General features: G+C 36.4%; 1 protein-coding gene across 8 annotated transcripts in view; it reads right to left on the reverse strand.

The window, feature by feature from the left end:
* Positions 1–20,650, reverse strand: part of rap1gapa (RAP1 GTPase activating protein a) — a 107,878-nt gene that overhangs the window by 57,294 nt on the left and 29,934 nt on the right. For 7 of the 8 annotated variants that reach the window (XM_060895016.1, XM_060895018.1, XM_060895011.1 and 4 more), the window contains exon 2: positions 1,818–1,853. The exons of the other annotated variant lie outside the window; for it this stretch is intronic. Coding sequence is in view for 6 of the 7 variants with exons in the window: in XM_060895018.1 (XP_060751001.1) it covers positions 1,818–1,853 (36 nt within the window). In the remaining variant the exon portion in view is untranslated. The remainder of the gene's footprint in view (positions 1–1,817; positions 1,854–20,650) is intronic. 8 annotated transcript variants of the gene reach the window in all.

Here is a 20,650-nt window from a genome sequence, read left to right on the forward strand (position 1 = left end):
TTTTTAGAGTTTTTTTTTTGTGTTTCTTAAATCCCAGAAATGATCACAGTTCACCACTAATCTGACTTTATCATACACTCAGAGAGATACAAGGCCTTGGCTACAGCAACTGTGTGAAGCTACTTCACTTTAGATCACTTTAAATCTTCTTGTTTTGGATCAAAGTGTCTTCCAAATGAATATCTAAGATAAAAGCTAATCACAGTTTGCTAAACATAAACAAAGTTACAAATTTAACATCGTTCAGAATGCTTAAGGGAAACATGCATCCTGAGTTTTTCGATATAAGGCCCGTGAATTGTTCAGCTCTTATATAACTACTTATACTAATATTTCCTAATAATATCTAATATATCAGAATCTTTCCTTCATATCAGACACATTATAGCTATTGTGCTCTGATCTGCATCATATTCTGCATGCAAAAAAAATAAGGTCATCATGCGCTAACAGCAAAAATACTGACAAACCACAACTACTGCAATAAATCCACTGGTACAGGTATGCTACTGTATGTAGGTAGCACTTGCTGTATCCTCTCCGAAGCGGATGATCAGTATGATGAGGAGGACTCGAGTGTGGTTTGCGGTAGGCTCCTGTTTCCCAGGACTGCTAAGAGCTAGAGAGGCTCAGAAAGGAAAAGACGCCAGTGCCCGGCGCTGCAGAAACCTGATAGAGACTTTGGCAGGCTGACCTTCAAGGCTGGAAGCTCACTGTCCATCTGCCTTCACACACTTCCTGTCAACACGAGCATGCGTGCATGCACGCAAAAACTCACACATACACTTTCACGCATACATCCTACATTGCACCTCACCCGCTCTGTCCTGCCAACACTGCAGAACTGTCTAGTGTTACTGTGGCAACCAGACAGCGGGGCTGCAGTGTCTCGCTCGTATTGGGACAGCTCACTGTCTGCCTCTGCCTTACTACTGCCGTGCTCACACATGCACCGGGCCGTGCAAACTAGCTCCAATCATGATGAATAAAAAAATGAAAGGCAAGGTATTTGGATTTTGTATTAGCATTGGCAAGTTACTCTTTATAACAAAACTGTATTACAGTTTAAATATTGAAGCATTTTGATATATTTAGATAATATAAGCTATGATAAGCTACAGATAGGAGACTATAGTGAATATACTGTAAGACAAAAAAAAAAATATAGCAGCAGAAGAATATTTCAAATTACAAATAAACAATTGTGTAAATATAAAAACCTGTAGAGAATAAATACATACATAGAATAAGTAATAAGTTTATAGTATATATATGTATATGTAATATATAATCAAGGTATTATAAATAATAAATATTATCATATAAAATAAAAATTATATAATTTTAGCTGTTTTCAAATGCTTTTATTTTACATACACCAAAAAAGGTTTCAGGTGTGTGTGTGTGTGTGTGTGTGTGTGTGTGTGTGTGTGTGAGTGTGTGTGTGTGTGTGTGTGTGAGTGTGTGTGTGAGTGTGTGTGTGTGTGTGTGAGTGTGTGTGTGAGTATGTGTGTGTGAGTGTGTGTGTGTGTGTGTTTGAAGTTCAGTTATTAAGTAAAGTTATGTAACTGTAATAGTAATTTAATCTCTATTTCTGATGCAGAAATAATTCTCAAGAGCACAACGGCTTCCTGTTCACGTTTTACAGTTAGAACACATAACTACAGTACAGTAATGAAGCTTTTTGGGTCATGCTGTTAGAGAAAAATAATAAAAAAAAACGTGATGCCACTGAACTACTACAGAATACTACTCATCGTAATTCACTCCCCATAAGTACAAATTTATTGCAAATAAAGTGAAGTTTAAATACTTACCATAAGCTCCGAGCTCTGGAGAAAGTCTTGTCGACTCTGAAAAGGATATAAAAAGTTTCAGTTGTAAAAAAGTTTTTTTTTTTTTTCATGGTCATGAGTTAATATGTTGCTCTGGCAGGTCTCACTACAACTTTGGTGTAGAACATGGTGAAACAGGACCAAAATCAGAAACCAAGACATAATCATTCTGTTTTTTTTTTTGCCATGGGAACGACACCATGAAGGAGAAATCTGTGATATTTGTTCTTACAATCAATGAGAGAAGCTGGTGTGATTAGATATCACAGCAACGTGCTTAACCACACCGCTTGATAAGGCATTTATTTAAACCCAACCCTCTTTTTTAACCTTTGTGCTGCTCTGCACCACATGCGCTAATGATACCAAAGATATACATGGCACAAGTCTTATACCTTGGTTTTTCATTTACACAATGATAATGGAGAAAGTGATAGTTGTGCCACTAAACACCACTGTGGAGATGACATGACAAGTCAATCAATGCTGAACATGGGCGCTCCAAAACAGGAAATATCGAACTATAAACACTGCAACATACACTATTTACAACAGCTCAGTGCAGCTCAGCTGGCATTGCAACAGGCTGGTCCATCATTTGTGTCCCACTCTCTTCACAGATGATAGCAGGTTCACACCAAGCAAAGACAGATGTGAAATAGTCTGGAGATGAAGTGGGGAACATTACGGTGCCTGCAACATCATCCAGCATGAACGGTTTGGCGGTGGGTCAGTGCTGGTCTTAGGAGGAATATTTGTGGATTATCGCACAGACCTCCACATGCTAGCCAACAGTACCCTTACTGCTGTTAGGTTCTGGGATGAAATCCTTAAAGACAGTGTTTTACGCTGGTGCATTGAGATCTGAGTTCCTCCTGGTGCATGACAACTATGAGTTTAATAAGACGTTTTTTTGCTGTGACTGTGAATCCAGTCCTTAACAAATTGATGATTTTGGTTTACACTGACCATTGCCACAACATGTTGTTTGATACAATCCTTATTAGTAAAGATGTGGCCTATGTTTAGACAGCAACAATCCCAATACTGTAGAATATTCATCTGTCACTGGTCCTAGACATTTCTGGCTGGTACATCTCTACAAACCATTTCAGTCCTACTCTACTTAATACTCTGTCACAAAGATAACATCAACCTGAACTGCTACTGTGACATCAAGAGAATGTGTCAGAACTGGGACAGATGTACTCTTGATCTCTCAGTGTGCTGCTGTCTGTAGAGCATATGGAGAAATGATTGGGAATAAGATATTTGACTGAACACACAGTGGGGTTCAGATTGCAGATGAATCAGTACCCACCCAGTCCCTTAGACCCTGAGCACATGGACAGCTTTCCTATTCTGTCTGACAGAAATGTCCTCATTCAAACTTCTGGCTCACTTTTTGAAGTATTTAAACTTTTAATATTGATGCTAATGGGCTGTGGGTTGTCATGGATTACTAATGTGTATAAATGCTTTTCTATAGTGAATATATATATATATTTACTTATGTATTTATTTTTCATTTTCTGCTTTAATCTTGTTGAAGGATTATATGAATGCAAATGCAACCTGAATTGGTGCACTGGTACATAAATATCTTAGCGGCATAAACACATTGCAAAAATTAGAGCATGCCCAAACAGATGCCGCTATTGTGAATAAATCATCGTAGTCTTAAAGCTCATCTGTCCCTTATAAGAAAGGTTACTTTTAAAGCCAGTAGATGGTGCTGTCCTAAACACTCCTGTACAAATGTAACACTTTACAGATATCAAGGACGTCAAATACTGATTGTAATAAATTAAAAAAAAAACAGTGGTTGGATTTTTATTATTTCATTTAATATCGTAGGTTATTGCTGGTCAAAGCACAATGACAAATCTGATGTTTAAACCTGATTAAAAATATGAAGTTTGATGCGTTGTATTTCACTGAAAATGTGTTTTATGGCAAATAAAATGCTAAATCTGATGTGAAAACTGGACTACACACTCGCAGGATTATCTTGCAACATAATACATTTGTACACATTAAGGCTTACAAAAATAACATAGAAATAATTTGACAAGTAGTGTCAGCTTGTTTTAGAGCCATACTACGTTCATTCAGAGTCTCATTCATTCATTCATTCATCCCAGTTGTTTTTTAGTTGCTAACACACGTTGTTCAAAACTGAAGTCACATTGTCAAAAACACGTCAAACAGCAGATCAGAAATCTATGCAGACCAAATTGACTCATTTTTCACTGCTTTCACAATAAATCTTCCACAATCCATGATCTATGTTGTCGTTCATACTCCAGCACCAGTAAATAAATCCAGTTCTTATTCTGCAACAATCCTCTGAACAGACCAATAAGGTTTCTGTATAGAGATACAAGCACACTTACAGTATGTGCCATGTCAACAAAACTTACCCAGCTGCTCAATATTTCAGCACTCCTGCTGTTAAACACTCTCATTTCATATCTGCTGTCATTTTCTTTCCAAAGCATTTTGCTTTGAACAGACAGCCCCTTGTCCCTCAGCAGGCGGGAGAGTGGGCTGCTCTGGGAATCCAGTCTTTTTACTCATGCTTCTGTCCTGGATTAGGCTGCATATTAACTGGATTCATCAGCCACCATCTGACAACAGCTCTGCTATCTCAGTTCCCACGTTAGACTTAGAGGTGGGATTTATACAGAGGAACTAGACTGCAGTTACAGTTTATGAATATCATCATGTTACCTTTCTTTTGTCTGCATACAGGCCCCTGGTAGCTGATTGTTATAGTTCATTCTCAGTAGTATAATTACTGAGGCTTATAAGTGTGTAACATGCTGTCATAACAAAAGAGCAACCTTCCGAAATACAATAACAAAACCAAAAACATATCAACGTTACAGATTTTTTTCAGTTGCTAACACACATTGTTCAAAACTGAAGTCACATTGTCAGAACTTTTCACACAGCAGAACAGAAATCCATGCAGACCAAACGGAGTCATTTTTCACTGCTTTCACAATACTTTAAATCTTCCACAATCCAGGAACTATGTTGTTATTCGCACTCCCGTACCTGTAAAACACTATAGATTTGCAGAACATTTTTCGAAAGCTAATAGGCTGCTTTCAAAACTGTTAGAAACACATTCAAAACAGAATGCTGCCAAGATCGACAGTATTATATTATTATGTCCAGTTTTGCATTTCCTCCAACTGTAAATCCTCCATCTCTCAGTTTTCCGTGTCCCCATGATGATCAGCGATGAGCATATAATGTTCAATATTCATATAATATCCTACTCATTTAATTTATTACATGACATTTATCGATGCACATGATATATTAACACAGATGCTTTAATCCAAAACAATTTCAAATGAGGAAATATAAGTGATATATCAAGCAGAGGACAATACAATTAGTTACCAATTAGTTAAGTGTTGACACAAGAGTTTTTTAGCCGCCATCTTTAGTGTTTTTAGAAAATCTTAGCACAATATTGACATAAAATATACTAATAATAATTCCCAGCACAGCTAATTGCAAGCGAGGAGATGATTCAAAAGAGAAGATGCCAATTCCATGTGGTCTTTGAGGACAACAACCTCCTAATAACTACACAATTGTCGGGCTCTATGTGACCGTAGAAAGGACATTATTCATAATAACACTATCCATTGTGTATATCGATTTATAATCACACCCTCTAGTGTCACCCAAATGATGATGAGTTCCCCTTTGAGTCTGGTTCCTCTCAAGGTTTCTTCCTCTTCTGTCTAAGGGAGTTTTTCCTTGCCACAGTCGCCTCAGTCACCTCAGACTTGCTTATTAGGGATAAATACAATCACATTTAAATATATCTAATATTAATCTTAAATGTTTGTATTATATTAATCTTTGTATAATATAAAGATTTTTGTATTATATTCTTACGTTCTGTAAAGCTGTCCATTGTTAAAAGTGCTATACGAATAAATTTGAATTGAATTACAATTGAATTAAATTCAACTGAATGTCATAATTGTAAAAAGTTGTTCTTTGTTATGAAAAACAAAAAAGATTTATATAGATGTGAATATTTCACTTATATAGCATGAATAAAAGCATCAGTAGTGAAGCCACAAGAGTATAATCTTAATGTTGATATGTAACCAATTTTCTATAGTGTTTTTTGGGTTGCTACAGTAGTGTGTTTACAATTCTGCTGTTGTGTTTGTGTTTTTGGATTTGTCAGTGTGTATTTTTTTTTTTGTTCGGTTTCTTGTTAATGTTTTTCGCACTTATTACAGGTCTTTCATTCTCTGTCCAATATCATGTGGTGAATTTTTTATTTTATTTTCAGCAGTATATAAGATAATTAATAAGTGTGACAAATGTTGATTTTCCTCTGACAGTGACATGTTTTACAGACTTCAGGAATAACCTGGGGTTGGGGTTGGATCACGGTGGCTTAGTGGTTAGCATATTCGCCTCACACCTCCAGGGTTGGGGGTTTGATTCCTGCCTCCGCCTTGTGTGTGTGGAGTTTGCATGTTCTCCCCGTGCCTCGGGGGTTTCCTTCAGGTACTCCGGTTTCCTCCCCTGGTCCAAAGACATGCATGGTAGGTTGATTGGCATCTCTGGAAAATTTTCCTTAGTGAGTGATTGCGTGAGGGTGTATCCTGCCTTGATGCCCGATGACGCCTGAGATATGCACAGGCTCCCCGTGACCCGAGGTAGTTCGGATAAGCGGTAGAAAATGAGAGAGAGAGAGAGGAATATCCTGCTTTATAAATTGGGTATTTATAATGTGTTCATGCGTTTTGCTGCAGAAATAGTGAGTGTCCTTCAGGGGCCAATTCACAATAACTTAAAAGCTTCTCTTGCATTTACAAGCATATTGTCAATACGAACAGAAAACACAGAGGCACTGGAAGAATGAATAAGCAGCTGATAATGTGCCGTCCATTGGTATAAGCAGCTTAACCTTTATCCCTTTTTTCTGCCAAACAGTACAACCTGATACAATCTGTAATTCTCAAGACACCCAAAGTTTCTCAGCAGCACATGTCTTCAGCATGGATTTAAAACAACATGTTCCATGTAATATTTGCTTTTGTCTTATTGATTCTTTGCAGAGGCAGCTCAGGTCAACAGCTAAAGTTGTCTAAGAGCTTAGCTATGAAAACATGACTGTGTGTTAAATCCATTTATGCACTGAAGAAGCAGCTCCCTGATGGCTTTTAAAGAAAACAGTGCAGCAATTGTAATTAAATTCGCTTGTCTCTATTACAATAAGACCAGATGAAGTAAGATTATGCTGGTGAATGAAGAATGTTGCTTGTATCATGCTTGTAACGAAAGGGTGCTTAGGAAAGACAAAAGACTACACTACAAATATATTGTTATATTTTGTGATTGCATTGTGCATGCATTATGAAAATGCTATGGCGGTCCAGAGATAGAAAGAAAAAACACAACAATAAAACTTAAACATAAAGGACCGGTCCTTATTAAATGCTCCTGTTGTTGACAAAGACAAAGAACTGCAATCATTCTGTCTGATGTTTACCTAGCTTGGTTATAATATAAAAAAGCCTACTTTTAACAGCTTATGACTTTTTAAATAAAGGCTTTGTTTAGGTCAGTGTTTATTGTCTATTCAGTGTATATTCTTGCAAAGTTCATAGTATATCTGCATACTGTATATCGCCATATTTAGCCATTTTTTCATTTGGAGTTGAGTGATGTTGTGTTTCCCAATTTGCTATACTATTTCTGATGTTTGACCTTTATCAATGTGTGGATTTTGATTTACTTTTTCATCAGGACTCAAAACAAAAGTCTTATATATATTCCATGTAGTCAAGAGCAAAGAAAAACAACAGCTGTTTAAAATCCAAGCATACTTCAAATCACAATTTATGAACAAAGTGAAGTGCTCATTAGATGTCACTTATGGAAAATCAATATTAAAAGCATATTGCAAAGCTATATACATAAATTCCATAAAAATGTCTGGGTAATACAATAATCGGCCAATAGTATACAGATGGCTAAAGATGAACCCTAATTGTGGCCCTTCCTCAAGTTTTTTGCCACAATGTCAGTGGCACATGATTGTCTAGAATATTTTGTATGATCTATCATTAAAATTGCCCTTTACTGGAAAAAATGCCTAGCCTAAACCTGTTCCAGCATGACAACAGTTCAGTGCCCAAAGCCAGGTCCATAAACACATGGTTTGCCAAAGTTTGTTTGAAAGCACACAGATGCCCTGAGCTGAACCCTGACCTCAACCTCAGTGAAGACTTTTGGGATGAATTGGAATGCTGACTGCATTGCCGGGTCTACTTGCTCTGTATCAGAACCTGATATAGCCTGATATAACCAGGATCTCACCAGTGCTCTTGTGGATGACTTGGAACAGTCAAGTGTGGCAGTTAATATAACAGCAAAGTCTGACTAAATGTATGATGTAGGTAATCTGTAAGGTAATCTACTGTCTATATATGCTAGAGAGAGACTAGAGCTTTGCACAGTACTGTATTTAAGTGCAGTATATTTGATATTTAAGACATTTTGACATTTATTACTGATTAAATGCTATTAGAAATCAGCTCAGGTGGTGTTCAAAATCAGGTTTTAAGGTGGCCTTCAGGCATTACATTGGTATGTGGCTTGGTTGTCATAAGAAACACAACCAGCAATCCAAGCAAGACTTGCTGGTATCTGCACTTATTTTCCTATCTATATGTATTTTCTACAGTCACCACTAGGACACATCTTGCCATCAAACCTATACTATTAGGAATAATGACTGCACAATGAGTCTCATAACACAACATAGATTTGAATTTTGCTCATAAATATGCTCAAGGTGACAGCTTCAAGAAACCTGGGATCACTTTGTTTGTTGTGAATAAACATAATTTTAGATCAAGGCAAACATGGATTATTCAGTTTGGCTAAACGATCAATACAGTATGTAGTATTTCAAGATTGCACTTTTACACAAAACACACGTCATTGTCCCCACACTGCAAGAAGTTACAAGAGTTTAAGTGCCCTATGTCACAGGATAATGTGGGTAATAAATCCTTCAAGACCAGTCTGAAATGAGGACACTTTGTGCTATCATCAGAAGAGTTGTCTCAGTCTAAAAATCAGCCTAATTATCCTCTAGTGTGGCACGGACATTAGTCATCAGCTGTGAGGATGTCAAAATTAGACACAACACCGCTGTTACTGTGTTGAAAATAAAAATGAGTGCATCATTCTAACCTCTGAAAGTATCCTATGTCAAATAAAATGACAAAAAAATGAATGATAGATTAGATAGGTAGATTTGACTTACAATAAGTCATACTACACTTCTGCAATGTTTCTAATATAATTTTCCCTGCTTCGATCCTGATCTTGGGTTAAGGTCTGTTGGTGTTTCACATTTTTTCTCTCTCTGTGTGAGTTCTCTGGTTTCCTCCTACCTCCTACTTCCCCTACAGGTGTGAATGAATGTTTAAAGGTATGGATACATGGTCCTCTGCAATGGTGCCTTTCAATCCCTCCCCAGGCCCAATGTTCCTAGGCTCTGGATCCACAGATCCACTGTGTGTGTGTGTGTGTGTGTGTGTGTGTGTGTGTGTGTGTGTGTGTGTGTGTGTGTGTGTGTGTATGTGTGTGTCTGGGGAAGTGACAAAAGCTATAGTGCTCGTTGTGTCTGAAGTGCCTTGTGAAAGTACGTGATTGACCTTGGGAGTCTCTGGTACACCTACATAAACACAAATTTTTCATGGCCAGCTCTAAAGCTGCACTTTCACATTTCTGTCCATATTCAGTGTGTATAGTCACTGTGATGATTCAGCATTATCCCACTGGTTAAATGTCTCCCTTTCTGACAGCGATACATTATAAGTCTATGCACCAGAAATGTCAATGTTATGTTTGATGTGACATTTGACTTGTATTAAATTCCAGCATGCTTCTTTGAACATCTACTGAATATAAAACATGATATGAAATGTTGTACAGTTGCAAATATAAATAAGGCATAAGGGTTCACATAATAATCAACATCGCACTGGGCTGTTATTTTGATGCTCAATGGTATAAGTACTGCGTAACAAAGTGAACATAAAAGTATAATTGTCCAAAACCAAAATATCTCAAACAATGGGCAGATCTAGGTCATACACAATGTAGGCTCAGTAAAACACAATCCTAAAGTCAGATCTAAAATCATAGTCATAAAGACAGGTAAGGGATACACAGAAGATCAGAAGTAAACCAGATCAAGGAGAAATCCACCACAAGAAAAAAAAAACTAGTGAAGCTAGTGTCAAACACTGAGCTTAATCAGAGAAACAACAGCTCCAAACTTACTCGAATTGCTGAAAATATGACAAGACTTTGCAATTATAATGAGATTTTTTATACTGTTCTGGCAAGAAATAAACATGACCAACAATAAAGCATTTACAATTTAGGGGAGATTGCCCTCTGGTGGTGGGGTGGTGAACTGTGATCTGTGATAAAGGGTGAAAATAAAACATGAAAAGAAGAGGAACAACATGGCTTAGCATGAAATTTTAATCTTTTGCTGACTTGGCATAGTCTAGTTTCTGCTGGCCTGTGATTATGAGAAACAGGTGTTCAGGTTCTTTAAGCCAATGCTGATGCTCTTCCAATGTAGCATTAATGATGAGCTACTTTCAGTTTCCCAGGTCATAGTGTTGTTCTGCTGGTGTTATTTTCTGAGAGAAGAAGGCACAGGGGTAGATTGGAAGGATTACCATGTTGTTAAGATAACATGGCTCCAACTCTATTTTTAGATGCTTTAGGTTCTGGAAACTTCATCATCCACTACACTGGAAAAAAGTTCCCTCCAGTTTCTGGAACACTTAGATGGCCTTTTCTAACAAACTAAATATTTTATGTTTCCACTTTAGATGTGGTGTCAAAAAAGTGTGCAAATCCTTGGAATCTGTGCAGTTCTTCAGTAGTTCAGCTATGTATCCAGGAGGCAACTGCTTCCACCTTCACCTTTTCCATCTTCACCATATGCGTTATGTACCATACAGAGATGCTTTTCTCAGAACTTATTAGTTGTACATGAAAAATCTTGTTTGAAAGAAAGTAGTCTCTCCAGTATCCTTCCCTGAGACTAAGCAATCAAAAACATTTCGGAATTCCCTTTCAAACTGGTGAGTAGGGCAAGAAGTGGATGAATTTTTTAACCACTTCCCTAGCAAAGACAGAGGTTTGCATTTGCCCAGATATCCATCATATTTGTCTGGCTGTACAAGACAAGTGCAGAAGTGGTCTTAATTAGAGTTAGTGAAAAAAGTTGAGTTACTCATGCTGGGATTTGGATTGTTGAGGCTGAGGTTTTCAGTGTTCCCAAAAAAGGGACTGAGTGAACTCATATTAATGAAGACCTTTTGTATGTTATTACCCAGTAATTGACCTCAGGATATGAGGGCAAAAGTGACAAAGTATAATAGGAACCATGTGTGAGAGGTTTACAACAAACAATGTCTAAAATCTAAATAATAATCACATTCAATGTGGAGATCCAGGTCATGCATTATAGTTGCTCGGTGAAAAAAAAAGAAAAAGACAAAGTCATGGCTACAAACACAACAAGAGTAGATAAACAGACATAAACCCGAACAAGCGGCTTTTTAAGATGTAATAAAAAGGCAAAGCAAATCAGGGTCAGGGGTGAGCTTACTCAATTGATAAATAATCCCTAGGACTTTGCAATTATCCTGAGTGTCCATGTGCTTTATATTCTACTGTATATATGTTTAGCAAAGGAAATTAGCGTTGTCAATAATAAGAAGTTCAAATTTCGCAGGAAGATGCTCTCTGGTGCCATGTTGGTGAATTGTCATTGACAAAGAACCAAATACCGTGTAATCACTGTAATTTTCACTCACCTAGTTTTATCTGAGAATGTTTCTTACTATTCAGCGTTTGCCGCAGGTTTGATATTTGCTATTTGGTAGCAGTGAACTCTTAATGATTATTTTTTTTCATCTGGTTACAAAGATGTTGTAGTGCATCCACTTGACGTTTTACAGATTTCATGTGAAATCAAAATATATTTATCTTTCAATTTGTGTGATAGTATAACTTATGGTATGTTAGAACTAGAGCAGTCTTTGGAGTGCTAATATTAGGAAATGAGCATGATATCAGTCCAGCACCTGATATAAGGATCGATACAGTACCTCTCTAAGTCAGAGTAGTTTTGCAAATCAGTATTGCTAATTTCTGAAAGCTGCTTTAAAAATTTTGCTCCTGCCCAGGATTCTATTGACCTATTACTTGCTATTCTCCAAAACTCTGCTATCAGTAGTACAGATTAAATGGCCATTAGTGCCAAGTGGCATATGGAATAAGCAGTGACGTATGGTCTTCAGAGAACCCTTAACCTGGTTTATTTGGGACAGTGGAGCAAGTGCTTTGTGCCTACATAATGGAGCCATCGGGGAAGGGAATGCCCTACTTGGCTTCTGCACTGACATAAATTAACTACATTAAGCATAGCATTTCCTTGCCACACAGTGACACTGAACAAAGATGAATCTGGTTTTGCTAGCTTGGGTTACAAAGATGAAGAGATTACAGCTATAAAGCATAGTTTATTCAGAAAAAGTGTATAAAAGTAGTTTTATTAGTTATTTAGTTTTATGGTCATTTTTGATGACAATATCATTCATTTGTGTAGTTCAATCATCTGTAGTAAGTGCTTTGTGTTGGTCAGGATGGTGGTGGGAATGGATGGTGTTATGGTATTCATGGTGTGAACACCCCCACACTCACACACTCATTCTTACCTATGGTTAATTTAGTATGTCAATTTAGTTCATTTAGGGTTGCTAATTTACCTAACAGCATGTTGTTAGGGAGCTGGGGGAAAATCAGAGAACCCAAAAGAAACCCACACAGACCTGAGCTCTGGCAGAAACACGACTCACTGCACTCCTAGCAAGGTTTGCAGGAAAATATAAATAATTAAATATTATTGAACATGTTATAAAAGAAAACCAATTACAGGAGGAGATCCAGAGTATTTTCACTCTTACACTGTAGAAATGATTCTGTATTGTGAAGTGAGAAAAAGTGAAAAAATGAAGAATGAAAACTGATGATAAACCTCCCATTATCATGACATTTTAGCTTACAAATGCCATTCAAATCATTTTAATTGTTTGGGGAAATTATGCAGGAGCTGATTTCTGAAAAAAAAAAATCCAAATCCAAAAAATCTTTAGCCTGTACTGTAACATGACAAATCTTAATCGTAACATAACAAATCATAAATGTTTCAATTAATGTTTTATAAATTTTCTAACCTTGATTAGGCTTTCCACAAAATCATGCTAAGTAACCCCACATGGAAAGAATCTATATGTGGATATATGCGCATATATGAAACCTATATGCAGCGTATATGCACATATATGCGTATATATGCCACATATAGGCAAAATTGAGGTGCATATATATGCATATACAGGAAATATAGGTCTCCTGTATTGCTTCTTCATATCCACATATAAGCCCTATACATACAAGATATGTCTTCTATATACAGTAGCTAATGTCAGGATCTGGTCAGTTTGTAGCTCATATCTCATTTTGGCAACTGTCATACATGATGCCTACTGTAGCTCATATTTTCTATTGTCAAGGCAAAAACTAAGAATTAACGAAAAAAATTATGAAAGAACTTATGTATGTGCGAACAGGTGAAATTGGTATCACATGTAATTGGCATGTTATGGAATTTAACTATGCCAATATATTAACATGATATATTAACTATGATATCTACACGTTTTCCAGAAACATTTACAAGGTCAATTCTTTCTTGTACAGTATGAAGATAGGAAAAGAAGGAAATGTATAACAAAATGGTTTGTTTTTTTTATTTTGTCAATCAAACTTTTTTTCAATTTCAAGTCACTTCCAGATTCACATTACAGCTCATACACATCCACACATTCACCGTTACATCCACCAAATGCAATGCAAACACAATGTTTTCTGTTAATGCAGTTTCTAGATGAATATGGCTGAAAGGTCATTACAGTCTAAATGTAGCAAAAAAAAGTACATAGAACATACATTCAAGTAATCATCATCCTCATCCCATCTATCGGAGCATTTCACTGTGGTTAATGAATTTGAAGACAATGTCAACATGTTTGTTCACAGTTTTAATGAACAGACACTTTTCTTTTATCTGAGATGCTTGTATAGCAACTAAAGGCCCCAGACTTTTCCTTACAGGGATGAAATAACAAGGATTCTTAAATTGACCGCAGATGTCCTGTTTCACTTTTTGGTAGTACTTCCCCACTGCATAACATGTCTCCCCCTGCCCCAGATCACAGACAATGAATGTCTTCACAGAGAAAATACTTATCTCTCGATCAGAAAGAATGACAGTGTACTGTACGAGTTTCTCCGAAAAGTACGCGAGTAGTTTTGTGAATGAACTATTTCACCATTAACCACTACTCTGCAAAAACACTTCACAGTGACTCTATTTCCTAGGTTGCTGATGCTGTTCAAGGCCAGAAAATCATCATTTCTGATCATACAAATTTTAGGCCTACCCAGAGATGTAACACCATGAGAGCGACTTACTTCCTGCACCATTTTTTAGTACTAAAGACCCGGTTTTCAAAAAGTCAGTAAACAACATAAAAACAGCTTTCATGTCACTCAAAAAGCAGAAAACCAGATAATGTCCTCTGTTCTGAAGACTGAAAATTTCACAAGCTGTCTGGAAAAACAAAGCAAACAGGTAATAGAAAGAATAGGTAAGTTACAGCTCCACTAAATAAATTACTGTATCCCCTGACAAAAGCAAGGTGCAAAAAGATCATTTTACAAATAAAAACAATCTACAACACTGATTCAACTTTGTCACAGCTTCACCCTGCGGGTATTTTTTTTCTTTTTCTGCATGAAATAATAGATAAACAAGATAATGAAAGAAATGCTGAGAATGTGAGTGACACATCATGTGCCTTACTCAAGATAACGAATCAGTTACTGCACTACAGATGACATTTTTCTGCTTTGCAAAATGTTTTCTATTTTATGCTATTTATGTTCTCTAGAAAGTTGTCAATAGATAAGTGCTAAATAAGTATGACTCATATTAACATATGAAAACTAAATAATTGCGATGCGTCTCAGGGTCCACATGTGCTGTCTTGAGAGAATCATAAAGACAGAGAAACACACACAAAGAAAGAGTGACACAACCAAGAAAAATAAATAAATAAATAAATGAAAAGGATAAATGAGAAGAGGAACTCAGACATCATGCTTCTCCTTCATCAGTTCCGTTTCTGTTCATAATGAAAGTTGTGCATCAGCTTCATCCGAATAACCAAAATCACAACAAATGCCAGCCATAAATTCAGACTGCAATAAAAAGATGACAAAATATCATATTGTATTCCTTGAAGACATTTTTAATCTACACATTGGATATCACGATATATTGGTTTGTTTACAAACTGCCAGCCATACAGTAATGTACCATGTAACCCGTTGTCACAGTACAATGGAATGCAGCTTAGTAAAAAATTGTTGATTAGTATAAAGGAATGAACTGTTTAATCCCTCCAAGTCTGTTACATGATTACTCAAGACACTGCTGGGTTTCTGTGTGTAGGGGTGTGAGCCCCCTGCTGGGCAAACCGTTCACATCTCTCCACAATAACACTGGTTCAATCTAAAAGCACATCTAAAGCTTCTCTGATAATACAGCAAGTGCCACAATAAACACAGGTAAACATTTCATGTTAGTATACTAAGTAAAAAAAAACAAAAAACCTTAAAGCTATTAGGGTCTACTTCATATGAGCCATTAGCCCTAACTGTGGTGTGTGACATGACAAATAAACATAAAACTGAACTCTGAGTTTCTCCTGTAAAGGTAATTTATGAAATTGTACTTTATTTAATGGTCGAATTAATATCTAAAATTTTAAAGATTAATAACAAAATGGTGTAAGCATAAGCATGTCAGTCAATAATAAAAAACGTAGGGAATAATGTGCCTCAAATATATTTTATTGTTTTTTTTTTTTGCAAAATCTAAAAATCTAACATGGTTGCAGGAACGTTGTATCAATTGTATAAGAAAGCTTATTCCAGTGTTTAGCATGAAGCTCTACCTGCTAGGATTTTATTTTAGGTGGCATCTCTGCATGGAGGAAAAACCTCCACCTATATGGGACTGTCTGCCATTATGTATAGCACTAATCAAAGATAATCTGCCTGTAGTAGTAGCAGACTCAACCAGTATGCTACCAACCACTTTAAGGTAGCTAGGTATGTTATAAAGCCAAATCAACTTAAAAGACATTTGTAATTATGTGTAACTATCCTGCAGTATATCTGTGGGTTTTAACTTTAGCAACCATAACAAAGTCTATAAGAAATGAAAGCTTAGTTAATCTAGACATACTAGCTGACTGATAACATGGACAACGTAAAGCTACATTCTACATTTGAGATCACAAAACTCAAGACTTCTGGTAGTTCACAGAATATTAAAGTCTACTAAAGGCGGTAGAGCTTTTACTTATTTAGCTCCCAAACTTTAGAATAGTCTTCCTGACAGTGTTCTGGGCTCAGACACTCTCTCCCAATTTAAATGTAGATTAAATACATACCTCTTTAGCCAGACGTACACATAATTCATCCCTTAGTGCTCTAGTACATCTGCTTAAATGCAAAATTTCTTGCTCGTATTATAAACAGCAGCTACGCTAATTCCTCTCCACTTGCTTCTCTTTTTCTACACATCCTGAGGCATCTAGAGATTGTGCCAGCTCCAGTCTTCCACTTCTTGAAGATTTCAGAACTCAGTGTGAAGAGGGAAACCTTGTGAGGATCTTGAGGCATCTAGAGATGTACCAGCTCCAGTTTGATTCTGCTTTATCAGGATTTCGGACAGGATTCGGTCAGAAGTTGCCAACTACATGTGGTCTTTGAGGACAAGAACCTCCTGATCAATACACAATTGTCAGAGTGTATATGACTATAGAAAGGACATTATTCATAATAAAACTCTCTGGTGTTTATAACAATTTATATCTCACCCCCTAGTGTCACCCAACTGAGGATGAGGTTCCCTTTTGCGTCTGGTTCCTCTCAAGGTTTCTTCCTTTTCCATCTAAGGGAGTTTTTCCTTACCACAGTCACCTCAGGCTTGCTCATCGAGGATAAATACAAACACATTTTAAATATCTCTAATATAAATTTTCAACATTTGTATAATATTCATCTTTGTATAATAATAACCATTTTGTACTATATTTCTTATGTTCTATAAAGCTGCTTTGTCCATTGATAAAATCACTATACAAATAAAAATAAATCAATTTAAAAAATTTACATTCACCACACAAAGGAAGCAAAATGCACTAGCAATTAATCTCTAAGTCATTGTTGGTATTGTTTAACACAAAGTCAGTTACTCTGCAAAATCTATCGTGTTCAGATGTTTGTTAAGCGTGTGTACTGAGTCCCCTTGCTAATTTTTAATAATTCTAGTTTTGGCTTCCTGCTGCACCATATAGCATTTTTTAATCAGTACTGAATATGAATTGTAAGTGTTTTGTCATGGGTAGCACAACCTTTTCAATCTCAACAACAACTGACAAGAAAAACTGACAGCATTCTGCTAGTAACCTTTGTGCATTATGAGCAGTGGGTTCACAGTTGCTTTATGTGAATAACTATCAGACATAAAATCGGTATGAAAATCTGAGGGACATGTAAATCACAGCATGGCATTATGATGATAAGACTACACTATAATAAATATTTATGGACAACTGACCATCACACGCACATTGAACTGAACCCCTAAACCGTTCACACTAAGTTCAAAGCACACTAATGTATAGACTGTATTTGTATGCTCTGGCATTACAATTCCCCTTCACTGGAACTAAGAGACCCAAACTGGTTTGTGTCCCTGTGTACAAAGCGGGCGCCATGAACACCTGGTTTGCCAAGGTTGGAGGTAAAGAAGACAAGTGGCCTTAACAGAGCCCTGATCTCCGCTGAACACATTAGGGATGAACTGCAATGCAGTCTGTACCCCAGGCCTCCTCAGCCATCTTCAGTGTCTGACCTCACTAATGCTCTTGTGGATGAATGAGCAAAAATTCCCACAGTCATGCTCTGAATTCTAATGGCAAGAGATGAGTGGAGGATATTTTTAAGTAATATTCACACTTCTTAAAGTCTTTTCTCACCTTCTATTGTATGCACCTGTTGATGTGCAGAAATGTAATGATTAAAGCAGAAAATGTATTCACTTTGCTACTTTACTACAAATCTTTTACTTCGTCATGTATCTGAAAAGCCTAGAAGATATCTTAACAGTATGTTGGTGTCCAAACTGACAAAGAAGAAATACTGACCATAGTGACTCTGAACTCATGAATATTATAAATTTAGAAACAACATTCAAAAGTACCTCACTTTCAAATGCAGGCATGTGTATTAATGGTTAATCTTTAATTTTTAAGGATTAATATGATAATTAAAGATAGTTTAAACCAAATTTCTATTTTAATTAAAAGTACAAAAACAATAAATTATTATACATTTTTAGTAATTTCACTCATGAACATGAACACTTGTGCATATTAACCTTAATCATGTGCATGTACTGTACACAATCATGTAAACACACCTCAATATGATTCAGTAATGCAATCATCACTAAGTAGCTGCATAATATCAGGATTAAGTGTATTTTCATTCCGAATATTTCCAAATATAACATTATACACAGAGTGACCTGTAGGTTTATCCGGTTAACATCTGCTGAATGCAGTCACTGAGTGTGAAGAAGTATGAATGTGCATACTCATACCTCAGTACAGTGGACACAGTATGCTGCACTGTACTAACACAAATAACACACACATACTGTAGAGTTAGCAGCCTGGACCCCACAGTAGGATGGTAAAATGAATAAATGCAGTGTGACAGCCACATAAATAAATGCTGCTAAACATCATACTGGTATTTACTGCACGCTGTTACACTAGAACAGCAGCCTGTGTTGGTGTTTGACCCTGTCACTGACTTTTAACACAACGTAGCACTACGTTCCGCAATAGGACAACGAGTGTCCCTGAGACTCATTCCCACCTGTCACACGAAAGCACAAGAAGAATGTCATCTGCATGTGCCTACGCTGCTCAGATAACACTGACGGATAAGTCTGACTTCATTTTTAGAATATGTAGCTATGCTTTCAGGAATCCTTTAGGACCATGCGCTGATTTTTAACTGCACTCTATCAGAAATCAACAGTCAAATCAAAATGTCTTTGGCACAACACTGAGATACGAAGTGAGTGAAGAAGAAGTTCTTATTGTTAATAATTTAATTTAATTTAAAGTTTATTTACTATGCTTTTAAAACAAATCCTGTAGAACTAACAGCATATTAAATTTACATAAGCAGTTGAAGATATATCGGTTACAAAAATAAAACAGCAGGGAAAATTTCTCACCTGGTAATTTAGAAATATATCTACAGTTATTATGCTACAACTACATTATTAGAATATATAAGTTAGAATTGTGATGGAAGATATTTCATTTTGTAACTAACTAGGTTAAGTTAGTTAGCTGGCAATCTAAAATATTATAATTTTTTTCCCCTTAATGTTAGTTAGTGGAATTACCTGACTAGCCTGCTAGCTGTTTCAACAAAAAAGTGGAAGTGTGGTGGAAGGCATGTTAGGTTGCAGCTAATTATTAATAGATTAGAAGCAAGCTGACAATGCTGATTGTTGGTGAATAAAGCTTTGATGTTGATAATTGAATTTCTTGACTATTCAAAATTTCAACTACATTCAAATATAAGGGTACAAAATCTAGGATAGGATGACCATTTTTCTTGACATGCAATGTTGTAAGATGGTAGAAGTATGGGTCAAAGCGACAGGAAATGCCTTGTCACTTAATGATTTTCTGATACTCCACTCTTAAATCAGTCATGCACAGGATTCGCTTGGGACATCAATGCCTTAAGTGTCATGTACAACTAAAGCAAGTTCCAGCAATCAATCAGTTAAGAGAGCAAAAGCTGCAAAGAGCAAGACAATATCTAATCTCATTTGTTAGGGTTAGATTGTAATTCTTAGTCACAAGTTCAAAGCAAGTTTAAATGTGTATAGTGCATTTAGCACTAGTCATTGTTAAAAAATCAGCTGTGCATAAAATCTGGATGTAGATTTAGATTCCCAATGAGCAAATTAGAGGTGGCAGTGACGAGTGAAAATTCTGACATGGCATGAGGAAGAACCCTTGACAGGAGCCATCATCATCAGAACCCAGTGATTACTATAATTATCAGTCATTACTTATAAAAGTCAAACAACATGAAGTGCTTGAACCCAATGTTCTTAATGAGAATCATAATCTTGATGATTACAGCAGCAGTTACAAGTGTACATTATCCAGCATAATTATCCACTGAAGCAAGAGTAATACTGGGGATAAAGATTAAATTGTCCAACATTTTGAGCATTATATAAAAAGCTGTCTTTATTTCTCAGCCCACTAATGGTGGTGACCAATTAGATAAAAATAATATACTTTGGGAAAAAGGAAGGTTTTTAACTAGTCCCTCAAAACATAAGCCCAACATACACAGAGTAAAAGCAACCAGATTTTGCAGTGCAGCTAATGTCACTTTCCCATTAATCAGATCATTTGTACTAAGCAAATAACACATGTGTTGATTTCATAGGATGTCTGTCTGGCTATACTAGA

The sequence above is a fragment of the Tachysurus vachellii genome, chromosome 19 (assembly GCF_030014155.1).
Source record: "Tachysurus vachellii isolate PV-2020 chromosome 19, HZAU_Pvac_v1, whole genome shotgun sequence".
Classification (NCBI taxonomy): domain Eukaryota; kingdom Metazoa; phylum Chordata; class Actinopteri; order Siluriformes; family Bagridae; genus Tachysurus; species Tachysurus vachellii.